The sequence below is a fragment of the Talpa europaea genome (assembly GCF_964194135.1).
Source record: "Talpa europaea genome assembly, chromosome: 15".
Lineage (NCBI taxonomy): Eukaryota > Metazoa > Chordata > Mammalia > Eulipotyphla > Talpidae > Talpa > Talpa europaea.
Genome location: NC_140083.1, coordinates 86,417,601 through 86,433,728, shown reverse-complemented (window position 1 = coordinate 86,433,728; position 16,128 = coordinate 86,417,601). Strand labels below are relative to the sequence as shown.

Below are 16,128 nucleotides of genomic sequence, written 5' to 3'. Positions count from 1 at the left end.
TCCGGTTGGCTCTCCCACGGTGGCGGGGCCTCGGGCCGCGCGCGGGTTGGCCCTCCCCGGGGGCGGGGCCTCGGGCCGCGCGCCGGTTGGCTCTCCCACGGGGGCGGGGCCTCGGGACGCGCGCGGGATGGCCCTCCCCGGGGGCGGGGCCTCGGGCCGCGCGTCGGGCGGGCCCTCCCACGGGGGTGGGGCCTCGGGCCGCGCGTCGTGTTGGCTGTCTCGCGGGGCGGGGCCTCGGGCTGCGCGCGGGTTGGTCCTCCCCGGGGGCGGGGCCTCGGGCCGCGCGCGGGTTGGCCCTCCCCGGGGGCGGGGCCTCGGGCCGCGCGTCGGGCGGGCCCTCCCGGGGGCGGGGCCTCGGCGCGGCGCGGCCACGTGACGCGGCGGCCCGCGGGACGGGGACGGAGCGGCGCGGGGCGCGGGCGGCCCGGCCATGGCGCGCGCCGAGTACACGCTGCGCAGCCTGGGCGCGGGCGCGGGCGAGCGGCGGCGGCCCGAGGCGGACGCGGGCGCGGCCGGCGAGCGCAGCCTGCTGGCGGGCGCGGAGCTGGAGCGCGCGGCGCGGCGGCGCTTCGGGCGGGCCGGGCCGCCCGCGCTGCTGCTGGCGGCGGCGGGCTGCGCGGCGCTGGGCGGGCTGCTGCTGGGCTACGACACGGGCGTGGTGGCCGGCGCGCTGCTGCCCCTGCGCCGCCGCCTGCGCCTGTCCGCGCTCTGGCAGGAGCTGCTCGTGGCCGGCGCGGCGGGCGCGGCCGCGCTCGCGGCGCTCGCGGGGGGCGCGCTCAACGGCGCGCTGGGCCGCCGCGCCGCCGTCCTGCTGGCCAGCGCGCTGTGCGCCGCGGGCTCCGCGCTGCTGGCCGCCGCGGCCGCCAAGGAGACGCTGCTGGCCGGACGCCTGGTGGTGGGGCTCGGCATCGGTGAGTGCGCGCCCCGCCCCGCCCCGCCCGGCCCCCCGCCCGCCCCCCAGGGCCCGAGCCCGACGCCGGGGCGCTCCCGCGAGGCCCGGGGCGGCCGCCAGCCCCAGCGTCCGCCGGGAGTCCAGGCCCAGGCTCGGCCGTCAGGCCCGCGGAGCCCCTGGGCCCTCAGGCTGCCCCGCCCGCCCGCCGGCCGGCCGGCACCTCCAGGGGCCCTTCCTCTCTGGCCCCCGTCTTGCCCCAGATGACGCCCCGCTCCTGTGCCCTCACGCTTCTTTTCAAGCCGCATTCACCGTCCCCTTCGTCCCCCCCACCTCGGGAGCTGATGCACCCACTAAAGGTGAACCCCACCTTGAATCCCAGGTCGGGCCTCCCCACACGTGCCCTGCGGGCAGCCTCTGCAGGGGCCAGCTGGCTGCTTCCCCGGCCGCGGCCCCACTGGCCAGTCCTTGGCCTCAGGGACCCCGTGGCCTCCTGGTTTCCACTGCAGGGCGCTGGGCACTCGGAGCCACGGGCGCGTCTTTGTGATGGGGTCGCTGCCCTATGTCCGGAGCCTCCTTCTAGGGTGGCGGAGGGAGCGGGGCCTGGACGCGGGGACGCCATCCTCACAGGTGCTGAGTGCCGCTCAGCCCCGAGCTAGCAGGGAAGTGGCTGTGGGACGGCCTTCATGTGGGATGGGGCTAAGGCCCTCAGGGGCGTGCCACTGAGAAGGGTCTGGAAGCACAGATGGCGTGGTCAGCAGGCACCTCCGGGGCCTCGTGGAGCCACATCTGACATGGTCGGGACTTGGTTCCTGTCCCTTCCATGCTTGCCTGGTGAGCGAATGAGACACATCTGGCGGCGCCTGGGCCCAGTTTGCTGCATAGCGCCTGGGGACGGCTCCCATCATCGGGCTGGTCCCCGCGTGCAGGCCCCTTCCTGCAAGCCCCCACGCTTCCGCAGCCAGGGCTGTTGGGCCGGCCTTCATCATGGGCAGTTTCCTGCAGCCCCTCTGTGCCAGCACTCCCTCTGCTGGCCAGCCCTGCCGCCCTCGGGCCCGGCCACCGCTGAGCAGTGCTGCTAAACAGGCCGCTCCCCAGACAGCTTGCTGAATTCTTACCCTTCAAGACAAAACAAACATAAAATCTCATTGGATCAAAAAAAAAAAAACCTGCAGGGCTGAGCTGGGGACCACCCAGGCGCCCTTGAAGGCAGGCAGGGCAGCCTGAGCAGCGTGGGTCCTTCCATGTCCTGGTCCCACCCCCCCAGCCCCAAGCGCCCCCATAGGCTGAGGGGCTGCTCTGGGTTTGCAGTGTGGAGGGGCAGAGATGTGGGGAGCAGGGCAGGGGAGGGGGCGCGGGCGCAGGTAGAGTGTGGCCCGCCACGGGCCCTGCACTCTGTGCAGCAATCACGCAAACAACAGGAAATAAATGAATGGAGCAAAATAAAAACTCCAGCGGTGCTGATGAGCTTAACAGCGAGCCAGTCAGCCCACGGGAAAGGGGAGGCTCGCCACTACGACTGCGAAGGGAGGGAGCAGGATGCAACGCAGATCTCGCCTGACACCGGGGTGAGCCGCCGCACCGAGCTCGGGGCATGGTGAGGTGCCTGCGTCACAGCTGCAGCTGGCGTTTCAAAGCCTGAGAGCGACTGGAAGAGGAACGGGTCGCCGACTGCCCTAAGAGAACGTGCATCCGTGTCCAGCGGCCTCAGATGCCTGTTCACAGCAGGGAGACACCGCGGTGAGCGGCTCTTGGGAAAGCGCTAACCCGTCAATAACCCAAGTGACCGTGAAGACAGCGTCTGACTCTACATCAGCTCATTAGGAAAACGCGCGGCTCCTCAGGACGAGCCCTCCTGGGCCCAGGCTAGACTGGAGCTGTTTTCTGCAGGGAAGTCCCGCTCCCGCCCACGTCCTTACCGGCCTCCTCACTGCCGCGGTGCCCTCCACCCTGCTGGCCGGCCCCGAGCCTGGCCCCGGCTGGCCTCTGAGTCTGTGAACCCCGGGCTTGTGATCTGGGAACCCCACATCACAAGCCTAGAAGGGAGAGAAGAAAAACCTCCTCTGCATGAAGGAGTTTGTAGACGTACGATCTATAACCTAAAAATTCTTGGGGTACCCAGGGCCCGTGACAAGCAGGCCTTGCCGGGTGTGCTGTGGAGAGGCCCTGGGAGTGAGGCCGCAGGGCCCCACTGCTGGGCCGGGCTGGGGTGCCTGGGCGGGAGCTGGGAGGCCCCAGGGGCGAGCGTCGTCCTCTAGCTGAGCAGCCATCCCCGCAGCTTTCCCTGGACTCGGGTTTCGTTTCCAAAGGCGCGGAGATAGAGCCAGGCTGCAGCGACGGTTCTTCCCAAATGAGCCCCCCTTGCTCTGTGAGTCGTGGTGATGGTGATCGTGTCACGGGTGTCTGGAGACTGGACTTGCTGGCCCGTCACTGAGGCCAGCGCCCCACCCCACAGCCCCGGCGTCCGTGGGTCTCGGGCCTGCCTGTGCCCGTTCCCGAGTGCCCACCTGCCCGTGGCCCCCCGCCTCCTGCATCCTCTGGGCTCCCGGGCAGGACTGAGTGGCCTCGTGTGAGCACACCCCACGTCCACACTCCCTGCCGGCTCACTCGGCCTTGGGCCTCACCTTCTGACCCTCCCCAAGTCGGAGCTGCACTGAGGCAGCGTCAACTGTTCCCGGCAGCTCTGACTCACTCAGGTGTGCGCGGGTCCGTGGGAAGAGCAGGTGCTATTTTAAGTTCTCTCAGACTCTGGGGTGCAGCCTTTTCTGGGCGACACCCACTCTGCACATGAGAAGCCGCCGACTAGCCAGGCCCTCGTGGGGCTCCCCTGGCACATGCTCCCCAGGGCCGCAGCCAGGAGTGGACCTGGGCGTGAGGGCCAGCCTACCCAGGCTCGGCCCCCACCACCTCCATGGGGGCCTGGCCGGCTCGCTGGGGCGGGGGGAAGCCAGGTCCTCACCGCGGAATCTGACCCAGGACCTTCGGGGTGGATAGGAGTTGGGGCTGCTGGACGCTCCCGGGTATCTGCGGCCGCGGAGCAGACCTCGGCCTTGGGCTGGTATGCAGGGGAATGGCCGTCTCCTGGCCGGGATGGATGGCCCTGGACGGTGGTGCCCACATGGGTAGGATGGGGTGCAGGACACTCGAGGACCGCACACAGCACCACCTCAAGTGGGGCGGCTCACAGGGTCTGCTTGGCCCTCTGCAGGGATCACCGCTGAAGGTCAGGGGCCGCGACCCCACTGGCCCCCTCAGCAGGCGATGAGTCACCCCAGTATAAAGGGCGCTGTTCACGGAGGATGTGGGCTGGGGTTGGGCCCTGGTGGGGGGCTGGGGGTGCAGCTCCTGAGCTGACTCACAGGCCGGGGAGCCTGAGGCACAGGCGCTTGCTTCTGTGACGTCCTCTTGGGAACTGCAGGCCGCCTGGACGTGCCTGTGCTGGAGGAGGGGGGGCTGTTCCGGGGCATTTGGAAATGGCATCTTCTGCGGGTGACACGTGTCAGAGGGGAGCTGGCAGGCGCCAGGCAGTCTGGCTGTCAGCGAGCGAAGGCCTTGCCTGGGCTTCCAGGGTACACCAAGGAGGGCCGGCTGGGGGGCCCGCAGGGCCGGCTGGGGGGCGCGCAGCTGGCTAGCGGGCAGCGCGGGCTGCGGGGAGCAGGCGGCCCCGCGCGGCTCCCAGGAGGGCGCCCGCCCGCGCCTTCCCACCGTCTGAGGCCCGGAGGCGAGGACAGGCGGGCCCTGCAGAGGAAGGGGGGGCGGGCGGCAGGGGACCCCCCTCCCCCCCCGGCCCCCCCCCCCCGCCCAGCCCCCCAGGCGGTCCCGCGGCCTCCCCTGCCCCAGAGCCGGCGGGAGGGGCTGGGGCTCCCGGCGGGGCGGGGCGGGGCGGGGCCGGCGAGTGGCGGGTCCATCCCGCGGGACCCCAGGCTGAGCCGCTGGGAGGCCCCGCCCCGCAGCCCCGGGGAGCCCCGCAGCCCCGGGGAGCCCCGCAGCCGCGGGTCCGCCCTCCCCGCCTGGACGCTCAGTCCTCGAGGCCGCGGGAAGCGCCGCCCCGGGCGGGCCGAGGTGATGGGCCTGGGCGGCTGCCCTGGGGCGCTCCCCGGGGCTCCCGCTGCCTCGATGCTGGGGGGCGGGGCGGCCACGGGGCGCCGAGGAGGGTGGAGGGTCCCGCCTGCCCCTGGGCCCCCAGCGGCCATCCCAGGAGGCGCCGCTCCTCCCCTGCAGCGCGGGCCTCGGCCCCGGGCCTCCCTCCGCTGGCGGGCGGGGGAGCCCGGGCTGCCCCCCTCGTTGGGCAGAGCACCGGGGCGCTGGGGGCCGCCCACCCGCCTGTCCCGAGACTCCCACCACCCGCCCCGGGGCCCGAGACAGAATCAGCCTGGGAGCCGTGGGCGGCCGGGCAGCTGGCGGGCAGGTAGCGGGCACCCGGGCGTCTCCTGCCGCCCTGCGGCTCCGCCTCAGCAGGCACCTTTGGCCCCGGAGGCCTGGCGCCTGCTGGCCGTGGGCTCTGCGCAGGTGCCCGGCTGCACTGCCGCGGCAGCGTGGCCCTCGGAACCCCCTGGAGGGCCACCCAGTGCCCTGGGACACCCTGGAAACCTCTCGTCCACGGGCGACTGGCTGCCCTCAGGGTGCCCTACTGTGTGCAGCCTGTGGTGGCCCAGCGTGTCCACGCGGGTGGGGCTGCAGAACGGGGCTCCTGGCTGCGGGAGGCGCTGCCTGCCCGGCCCCTGCAGGGCCCCATCGGTTGGGGCTACCCACCCAGCCCTCCAGCCGTGGCCCTGGCCACACGCGTGTGCAGGCGTTTGTGTCTGACCTGGCCCCGCAGAGGCTGACCCCAGAGGCTGCGCCCCCAAGGCCTCCCCAGGCTCCTGGCTGTGCCTGTGACCTGCCCGCAGCCCCCACGCGGTGCCCGCACCTCTGGCTCGCCCCTGCCTCCCCTGCCCGTCCGCGGGTGCCCAGGGTGGCTGCCCCGCCCAGAGCCCTGAGCCCTCTCGCCCGCCCGCAGGCCTGGCGTCCATGACGGTGCCCGTCTACATCGCCGAGGTGTCCCCGCCCCACCTGCGCGGCCGCCTGGTCACCGCCAACACCCTCTTCATCACCGGGGGCCAGTTCTTCGCCAGTATCGTCGACGGGGCCTTCAGCTGCCTGCAGAAGGACGGATGGAGGTCCGTAGGCCTGAGGGGTGGGAGGCGCGCGCTTGGTCTGAGCCCCGCCCACCGCCCTGCAGGCCCCCAGCCCCCACTGGGTCCCCGTGCGCCCCTGGGAACGGCAGCTCAGCTCCCCCACCTGCCTGTTCCTGGGCACTGCTGGGGCCCAGCCGCGGGGGAAGTGGGGCTTCCCTCTGGGGCAGCTCCATGCGGCCTCTCCCCAGGAAAGGCCTCTGGCTGTCGCGAGGCTGTTGGGGGCTGGGGGAGCCATGGGGCGCCCTGGGGCCTCCATGGAGGGACACGAGCCGTTGAGAGTCTGACACTGAGCGCCTCGCCAGGCTGGGCCTTGCACTGAGCACGACAGGCGGGGCTGGTGACAGCGCCGGGGCCTGGCTCGAGGCGATGCCCGCGGTGCGGACGGCAGCTGCCGAGACAGGGAGGCAGTGGGGCTGAGGCGAGTCAGGAATCTGGCCCGGTATCAGGTACCTTAGGCTGGTCCAGTTACAGTGACCGAGCTCGATACACATAATTTAGTCTGAGAGACTGAAGTGAAAACAGATAAAGATGGCGGGAACCCCCCCAAATTTGGTGACGATGTGATTAACCCAGGAGGCGCAGAGGCCCCGGGAAGCCGCGAGCGCGGTCCCGTCTGACCTGGCCCGGCTGTCGCGGACCCCTGGGGTCGGGCCGTGATGCTGACGCCCCCACGCGGGCGGAACCCCCTCCGGGCCGGTTCAGCTGAGTCCAGGGAGGCCACAGGGCCCCTCAGCTGCCGCCCCCTCCTGCGCCTGCTGCACGGGAATCGCGATGTCCTCGCCTGCAAGCCGCGGGACTGTCCCGCGAAAGCGCCGTCGGCCCTGCCTCCCCGCACGCTCCGCTCGGACCGTGACCCCGGACGGCAGCGGCGCACTGGCCGCTGTGGGGGCGGAGACGGCAGCCGGATGGTCATCCCCGGGAGGAGTGGACGCGGGGCGGTGGGCAGCCACCTTGGAGCGGATGCCCGCCCTCAGTCCCCGTGGCCCGTGCCTGTCGGGTGGGCTCCGCGTGCCTGTCTGGGCCGGAGGATGGGTCTGGGCTCCTCCAGGACCGAGCGGAGACTGGACAGCAAAGCAAAATGACAAGGTCCGTTCCTGGTGGAAATGACCGTAGAGCCATCAACCTGGGCCTCTCTCTCAACGAGAAGCGACTTAGAAAGCACGAGGTGGCCTGAGCCGCAGTCCACCTGCCCCGGGCCCGGCGGGGGCTGCGGGGAGGAGGCAACTCTTCCGGGCCGCAGGTGCGCGGGCACCGAGACGCCTGGCCCTTTCGTGCAGCTCGCGAGCCAGACGTTGCTCCTTTGCCCTGCCCCGGCACAGCGTGGGCGTCCGGGCTCCAGGGCGCCCGCAGGCATCTGCCCACGGCCCACGCTCCTCCGCAGGTACATGCTGGGCCTGGCGGCCGTCCCGGCAGCCGTGCAGTTCCTCGGCTTCCTCTTCCTGCCTGAAAGCCCGCGGTGGCTCATCCAGAAGGGACAGACGCAGAAGGCGCGCAGGATCCTGTCCCAGATGCGCGGCAGCCAGACCATCGACGAGGAGTTCGAGAGCATCCGCAGCGGCGTGGAGGAGGAGGCCAAGGAGGCCGGCTCAGGTGCGCCCCCGCCGGCCGCACCCCTCTCCTTAGGGCTGCGCTTGAAACGTTTTGACGACACGCGCAGCTCTTTGGGGCGTGGCATTTTGGATAATGCTGTTTACAGCGGAATGTGATTCACCCACAGCCCCCAGGCCTGCCACCGCCACCCAGGCGCCCGCAGCGTCACCATGCCCTTGGGCCCCCCGGCCTGCGCCCCTCCCCACTCTGGGGAGCCCCAGTTCTATAGGCGGGTTTCCAGGCTTGTTCCCCAGGGCACAGGGCCTGGCCTGCATGCTGGGGTGGAGGGAGGGGGCCCCCTTCCGTGGGTGCTTCCGAGCAGCATAAGTGTTGACATGGCGCGGGCCCTGGGCGGGAGGACGCCCCTGGGACTGGTTTGGTTGGGGTCCCTCAGGTCCAGGCCCTATGGCCAGACCCTTCACACTGCAGAAACCTGACGCCGTTTCTGGGCCCCGGGGGCCCCGGTGGACGTGGGGTTGGGGCAGCTTTGTGCCTGGGGCCAGGGCTCTTCGTAGGGGCCTTCCCTGTCACTCACAGGCACCGTAGGGGGGTGCACAGGGGATGGTCCACGAGGCCTGCTTGCGCTCCCCACTGGTCCAGCCCCATCCTCCCCGGCCCCGTAAGTTCCGTCTTACGGCTGGGTTGGTGGGTTCCACGGGGACAGGGACGCTTATCCTCGTGGGTGTGGAGCCCAGGATAACAGCCGTGTCCTCTTTCCTGGACAGCAGGGCCCGTGATCTGCCGGATGCTGAGCCACCCGCCGGTGCGCCGAGCCCTGGCCGTGGGCTGTGGGCTGCAGATGTGCCAGCAGCTGGCGGGCATCAACACCATCATGTGCGTATAGGCTCCGCGGGGCTCCTGGAGGCGGCAGGCTGGGCCGGGGTGACCGTGTCCTCTCCCACAGGTACTACAGCGCCACGATCCTGCAGATGGCGGGGGTGGCCGATGACAGGCTGGCCATCTGGCTGGCCTCCCTGACTGCCTTCACCAACTTTGTCTTCACGCTCGTGGGCGTCTGGCTGGTGGAGAAGGCGGGCCGCAGGAAGCTGACCCTGGCCAGCCTAGCCGGTAGGCATCCCGATGTCCGCTGAGCCCTCCCAGGGGACGCGCCGCCCTGGAAGGTGCTGCCGGCACCAGGCCTCACGGCCTCTCAGCAAGCACAGCCCCCACTCTCCCCCACCCCCCCAAGTGGGCCCTGCAGCTCCCTGGAGGGCAGCCGTGCTGGCCGGTGCACGGAGAAGAGGACCCCAGCCCGCTGGGTGAGAAGCCGGCTGTCTGCAAACCCCGGGTGCGGCGGGGGGCAGGTCGGAGCCTCGTTTATGCCAGCGGGCGGAGGCAGGGCGGGCAGGCGGGAGCTGGTGCAGCCACGTCCCACGAGCTCCTTGCCCACCTGTGCTCGGTCACTTTTCCGCAGCACAGGAGAGGGCAGCGCGGGGCCGGTTGCGTGCGGCGAGCAGCCCTTGAGGCCCCTGCGCACAGCAGAAGCTGCAGGTCCACAGGCCGCAGGTGTTCAGCCCGCTGTGCCCCAGGAGCCTCGCCGGTTCGCGCCTCCTGCTGGGGGACAGGGGAGGCAGCCCAGGCCCCAGGGGCCGCAGCAGACAGGAGTGGACAGGAGTGGAAGGCACCTTGTGGCCAGCACAGGGTCTCCCCAGCCCTTGCCAGCCCCACATCCCCGCTGCGCCCCAGCCTGTGGGTCAGAGGCTGGGCCACCCGACCTCCCTCTGGGCCCCGCCCCAGGTGGCTGGTGGGGGTTCTCCGGGCGGTGGGGTCTCCCAGGGTGCCCAGGCTGGGGATTCTCAGGGTGGCCAGGCAGGGGAAGGGTGGAGGGATCCCAGCCTATGCGCTTTATGGGCACACCTTGGGGCCACAGGAGGGTGGGCATCGGGAGGGCCTGGCTGTGGGGGAAGCCTGATGGCGCCTCCTGTCCCAGGCACCACGGCCGCACTCCTCGTCCTGGCGCTGGGGTTCCTGCTGTCCGCCCGCGTGTCCCCGCACGTCTCCCTCAGGCCGGCGGCCCCGCCAGGACAGAACTCATCCTGCACCCGGTACAGGTGCGCCCTGGCCTGCGGGCCACTGCCTGGCTGCTGGTTTCCTCAGACCCGGAGCCCAGCTCCGCTCACCACACCCCTCGGGCTTCCGGGAGACCAGTGGGAAGAGGGGCTGCTGCGCCCCCAGGAGTGGGCGCCAGTTCAGGCAGCAGCACGGCCAGCCAAGCCCCGCGTCCAGTTGGGGTTAAGGCAGCACCGAGCGCGCGGCGTTGAGGAGACCCACGGGGAAGGAGCCACCGCTCCGAACACCGGCTTGTTCAGGACACTGTGGGGCCAGAGGAGGCCGGTCGGGAGGAGACTGGGCACCTGGGCCTTGAGTGGCTGTGGCCCTCCGGCTGCCCGGCCACGCAGGCAACCCCCTGCCCCCCACCGCCTGCTCGGGCTCCCGGCGCTGCATCCCAGCGCCCGGCCAACATCTCAGCCACGTGGGTGGGGGTCTCCCCGGCTGGAGCAGAGCGGGGTGCAGGGAGGGAGGCGTGTCCAGAGGCGCAAGGCCCCTGCTGACCTGCATCTTCCCTCAGTGTCTGTGAGGACTGCATGCTGGACCCAGGCTGCGGCTTCTGCTACAAGCTCAACGGGTCCACGGTCAGCGAGGCCTCATGCGTGCCGGTCGGGGAGACTTCCAGCAGCGAGGCTGCCTGGGGCCGGTAAGTAGGGGCTGTGTGGGGACACAGTGGGCAGCACCGCTGTGTGCGGGGTGCCTCCCTGCAGCTGGTCCGCACCCCAGGCTCCAGAGGGGTCACTGCCCGGCTTCCCTGCAGTGTCGGGGTGCTGCCTGCACACGGGTGACAGGGCTGGGCTCCAGGCCATATACCCCGCGAGTTGACGGCTCAGCGCCCTGCCGGCCACGTGCAATGCCCCAGGGCAGGGGTCGGGCCCCACAGAGGAGGGGGCTTCAGCCACCCCGACCCCAGAGCCATGTGCTGGGGTCATTGGAGGCAAACACAAAAGGCGTCTTCTGCAAACAGCCGACCAGCTCCGGGCGGGCTGCAGGAGGGCCGCGGGGACAGCGCTGGCCTTGCGGGCAGAGGCCTCAGGAGCTGCGCTGGGCGGGGCGCGGGCCCCGGGAGGCGAGAGCAGCGCGTGGCTCCTACTGCAGGTGAGAGCCTCCGGCTTTCAGGACAGCCAAGGGCTCCCACACTCGCCTCTGGGCTTGGCCACGGCCGCAGGGCTCCTGGGCAGGCGCAGGCGCACCCTTCCGCCAAGCAGCCGGCTGGCCGCAGCCCTGGGGACGGAGGCACATGTGCTCCAAGGTGCCACACCTGGCCTGGTGGGGCTGCCAGTTGGCAGCAGGCGCCCCAAGAGGCACCCCAGGAAGCGCCCAGGCAAGATGCACCTGACTGGGCCCACACCCAGGCACCCGCCAGGCCCAGCGCACACCCAACTCCTGCCAGCAAAGTAGCGGCTCCTGGGGCACCGGGACCAGCAGACCTCATGTCCAGAGAGCCTGGGGGTGACCCCGCCTGTGCAGCCCACAAGGGCCGTGTGTCCAGGGCTAGAGTTGCTCCTCTTCAGGTCAGGTCAGACGTCCCGTCTCAGAAGCCACTTGCCAGCCTTTCTGCACTGACGTCGCTGACTTGCAATCAAGTGTTTCCCGTCCTGGCCCTGTCCTGCCGTGGGGGCTCCAGCGAGCACACTGGGGCGCAGAGCCCGGGCGCCCGGCTGGTGCCGTCTGCCATCCGCCATCCACGGGGGCTGCCATGGTGTTTGCTCGGCGTGAGCGAGCGTGGAGCTGCCCTCCGAGGTGCCCCACCTCTCAGCTGGCGTCCACACGCGTCCACTCGGGCCCTCGTGCCCGGCCCAGAGCCCGGGGCGGACCCTGGTCGCGTATCTTTCAGGTGTGAGAACGAAACCAGCTTCAAGGCCGAGGAGGTGTTCTGGGCCTACAACTTCTGCCCCACGCCCTACTCCTGGACGGCGCTGCTGGGCCTCATCTTGTACCTGGCCTTCTTTGCGCCTGGTAAGCGGCGGTGCCGGGGCACAGGCGTCTGTCTCCCAGGGGTTCGCAGTCGCTGCCCCGCGGCTGAGCTGTTGCGGTGTCTTGCAGGAATGGGGCCCATGCCCTGGACGGTGAACGCGGAGATCTACCCGCTCTGGGCCCGGAGCACGGGCAACGCCTGCTCGTCCGGCGTGAACTGGGTCTGCAATGTGCTGGTCTCGCTGACGTTCCTGCATGTGGCGGAGCGCTTGACCTACCACGGTGAGGCCGCGGCTGCGGGACTGCCGCGCGGGGCTCTGCCTGCATCTCGTGGAGCGAGGGGCGGCAGTGGCTGTGGTCAGCAGCAGCCACCACGGATCTGTGCTGCTCTGCGCGGGTGTCTCCGCAGAGAGGCCCCAGCTGTGGGCCTGGGTCCACCTGTGATTCAGGCGCCCACATCTCCCCAGGAAAGGGGGCGTGGTGAGCCTCCCTGCAGCTTTCCTGTCCCCAGAGGCCTTGGAGACGCATGTAGGAAGAGCGCCTCCTGCCCTTAGCTCCATGCCCGCCCCGGCGGTCCTGCGGTCTCTCCTGCCACCCCCGTGGGGAGCCTCGCGTGGGCTTGAGGGGACAACGGGGTGCAGGCATCCTCCATGAGGATGGCGGGGTACAGAGGGCTGTGGCAGCCCTGACGTGCAGTGTCCCCCACCCCAGCCCCTGTCAGTGAGCAGCACACCAGGTGCTCAGATGCCAGAACCGCCATGGAGCCCACGCCAGGGCCTCCTCCCTGCTGCTGTACCGTCCCCATTGGCGTCTCGCTGCTTGGCCTGGGGGGCGTCCACCTGGTCAGGCTTCTGGGACACTGGCCATCGCTATGGCCGTGGGGCTCTTTCCTGATCCCTTCCGTGGCTGCTTTGCTGCCCAAGACAGGCAGCAGCCGCCGTGCAGTGACTGTGACCTGCACCGTCACATGCCCACCCGCAGCTTCTGCAGCTGCCACGCAGTCCTGAGGGAGGGTTTGTCCTTTGTGGACGTGGCCTGTGCTGCTGACTGACTGCCCTGTGCGGCCCTCCGGCCTCTGAGTGAACGCCCGTGCTGACTGGCGTGCGGGCGAGGTTTCCAGGCACGCCCATTGGGGACCTCACGCTGGCCCGTGGCTTTCTCAAGGTCCAATGGCCTTGTCTGCTGCTGGGGCCGGTGGCGTCGGGGTCCTAAGTACCAGGGAAGCCCCTTGGGGAGGGCTGCCTTCTCCAATGCCTGCCTGCACCCACTGGACGCGGCTGGGTCCAGGCTCTGGGGTATCGGGGCTTTTTACTCCTCCTCGTGATCACTCGCCCATTTGGATTTCCTGAGGACCGCCGGCTCCCCCCATCCGTGCCTGAAACCGTCACTGCTTGCAGATGTCATGACTAATATACACAGGAAAAACCCAAATACTCCTGAATAACCACCAGCACGGTGGCAGGCTCCAAAGTCAATATACAGAAACCTGTGCGTTTCTACACACGCATGGTGAGTTAGAAGAAAGAGAAATCAAGAAATGATCCCATTTACAGTCACATCAAAAAGGGGATAAAGTTAATAAAGGACAAGAAAGGCCGTTATGCTGGGACGTCTGAGACGCTGTCAGGAGCACCGGCAGACACAAGGGACGTAAGAACATCCCGTGTTTGTGACTCAGAAGAGTTAACGTTGTTAAAATGACTGTATCACCTACAGCTTCCCTGTATCCCTGGTGGGATCCCAACGGCATTTCTTACATAGTATTTCTATTTCCGCAGAACCACAAAAGACCACAAATAGCCAAAGTGATCATGAGCAAAAGGGAAATGATCACTGAAACTTCATGGAATTGGAATTAAAACACGCAGATCCACGCCACAGGGGAAGAAACCCACACGCTTATGGGCAGTTCCTTTATGACACGGGAGCCACGCCCCTGCGGCAGGGGAGCCAGAGCCCCAGGCCCGCGCGCGCGCTGAGAAACCCGGATGGCGCACGCCGCGCAGTGACATCAGGCCTGCGGCTCGTGCAGACTGGCGACGGCGCTCAGGAGCTCGGAACGACCTACGTGCCCTGGGAATCCTACAGACATGAAAAACCGAGGTCTTGCTGTCTGCAGCACCTGGGATAAAGCTTAAGGTGATCATGTTGAGCAGCAAAATAGCCAGAAAGAGAAACACAAAGACCAGATGGCTGTAGTCACAGATAGTCCACAAATGAAAACCGCTCGGACTATGAGGACACCTGGGGGTTACAGGGGGGAAAGGGGTGGGGGGGGTTCAGTCTGGTAGTGGTGAGGGGGGCTGGGCTGGTGGGGGTGGCCGTGCACTGCTGAGGTTAGGGTTAGGGCGCTATACTCCCGAAGCTCAGCAACATCTTTTCAAAAACTTTTAAAAAAATGTATCAACTCAAAACAGACCATTATACACGAAGGATGGTACCTGTAAACCTCACTGTAAACAAGCAAAGTTACCTTAAATTCACATGAGAAACTAGGGGGGAATCTGCACATAACACTAGAGAAAACCATCAGACCACAAAGGAAAAGAGAAAAAGGTGGGACCATTACAGAACCAGCTAACACGACGGCAAGATGTCCACACGTCTCAATAGTTACTCTACGTGTAAACGGACTAAATTCCCAAGTCAGGAGGTGCGTGGCTGAATGGATTCACAGAAGCTACGTTCACAGCTCGCCTGCAGGAGATGCGGTTCAGACAGACAGACAGACAGACAGACAGAAGAGGCAGGGAAGGCCGTTGCGTGATGACAAAGGGTCAGCCGGCAGGAGGACGCGTCTGCAGCACAGGAGCGCAGAGACATGCAGGGCATACACTGACAGGCGTGAGGGAGAGGCTGAAGGCAGCTCTCGCCTCTGAGGTCAGAGAAGAGAACACCCAAAACCAGCGAGCACGCTGGCCTTCACGTGTCAGAACATGGTGACAGGCCGAGCAGGCCAGAGGGCGTGGAACATTCTCCAGCCAGACTCCAGGTCGGGCGCAGACAGGCCTCGGTCGACGCAGGCGTGGTGATGTCACACCAGCTGCCTGGGCATTGAGCTATCAAATATGAGAACAAACAAAAAACCCAAACTCCACAAATGTCAAGATTCAGCAACATGCTGCCGAACAGCCCGCGGCCACTGAGAAATCACAAAAAAACCCAGCGGAGCAACACACGGGCAGCAAGGCACATGACCCGCGGCCGCGCTGGGCACCTCGGGGGCACAGCCACAGGCTGCTCAGACAGGAGTCCCGGGACGCGAGCATACACGGTGTCAGTGCGGTCAGTCAGGCTGGGAAGACAACAGAATGAAATCAGCCAATCCAGGAAGGTAAACAACGACCTCCACCTGGAGTTTCGCTCAGTGAGTCTGAGCGGACCAACCGGCCTGACCCAGCGCCGTCCCGCTCCGCAGCTCTGGGAGTGCGCGGCAAGCGACAGGACCGCCGTGCCCAGAGCCAGTGACGAGACAGGGGCCTCCCCTGGGGCCCAGTGGTCAGTCTCAGGCTGTCACCGCTGCGGCCCGAGTCCATCCCCGGCCAGGGAGCTACCCACAGGCGCAGCAGACCTCTCCCGTCTCCCCGCTGCTCCCTCAGCAGTGTCTCAGTGGATCCGCCTGTTCTGCTCCCCACTCTGTCTCTGTTGAGGGGGACTCCCCTCAATCCCCCCACCTCTGGCCGGCACCCCAGCTCTTCTACACAAAATAAACCCCCTTAAAAAATCAGATGACAGAAATAAGCACGGGGCACAGGCAGGTAATGGCGACACCGGGGCGCGGGAATCAGCAGGTGCCGGGGAGCGGGCAGCAGAGGCTGCGACCAGCCCCGCCCACCCTGCTGGTCCCCAAGCCCGCCCTGCAGGTGGCCCGCGTCTCCGCCGCCACCCTCACCCTGTGCTCTCCCACAGGAGCCTTCTTCCTCTACGCCGGGTTTGCGGCCCTGGGGCTCCTGTTCGTCTACGGCTGCCTTCCTGAGACCAAGGGGAAGACGCTGGAGGAGATCGAGTCGCTCTTCGACGGCCGGCTGTGCTCGTGCGGCGCGGAGGACGCGGGCGAGGGCCGCTACATCGAGTACATCCGTGTGAAGGGCAGCAACTACCACCTGTCCGACAACGATGCCTCCGACGTGGAATAGGCACCGGGCGCCTGGCCTGGCATGGGGGCGCACCCGACTCCTGCCGCAGCCGGCTTTCAACACCTTCGTGTTCTGGAATATTCCAACAGGTGGAAGAGAAAACCATGAGGGCCTTTTTTCACAAGAGACACACAAGAAACCAGCATATGCAAAGACGCCAACTGATAGAAACCCTGGCACCGTGTGCGTGTCCCCAAGACAGTGGCTGTGGGTATCGCATCCACTATGGCCAGTGGCACCCATTTCTCCTGAGACCACCCAGAATCACGAGGGCAAAGGTCCGGCCCGGCCACAGACGCGGGGCTCTGGGGTGGGGTCCGGGGTGTCCTGTCGGAATGCGGCCACTGGCACTCCTCGCCCTGGGAACCAG

The 16,128-nt window shown here is 68.1% G+C and overlaps 1 protein-coding gene across 1 annotated transcript in view; it reads left to right on the top strand.

Annotated features, from left to right (window-relative positions):
- Nucleotides 1-15,758, top strand: part of SLC2A13 (solute carrier family 2 member 13) — a gene marked incomplete at both ends in the record, with an annotated part of 29,515 nt that extends 13,757 nt beyond the window's left edge. The window contains 10 exons of the mRNA XM_084256197.1: nucleotides 405-911; nucleotides 5,889-6,048; nucleotides 7,448-7,656; nucleotides 8,382-8,490; nucleotides 8,561-8,724; nucleotides 9,587-9,707; nucleotides 10,226-10,351; nucleotides 11,543-11,664; nucleotides 11,752-11,904; nucleotides 15,532-15,758. Coding sequence (XP_084112323.1) covers nucleotides 405-911; nucleotides 5,889-6,048; nucleotides 7,448-7,656; nucleotides 8,382-8,490; nucleotides 8,561-8,724; nucleotides 9,587-9,707; nucleotides 10,226-10,351; nucleotides 11,543-11,664; nucleotides 11,752-11,904; nucleotides 15,532-15,758 — 1,898 coding nt within the window. The remainder of the gene's footprint in view (nucleotides 1-404; nucleotides 912-5,888; nucleotides 6,049-7,447; nucleotides 7,657-8,381; nucleotides 8,491-8,560; nucleotides 8,725-9,586; nucleotides 9,708-10,225; nucleotides 10,352-11,542; nucleotides 11,665-11,751; nucleotides 11,905-15,531) is intronic.
- Between the last annotated feature and the right edge of the window lie 370 nt (nucleotides 15,759-16,128).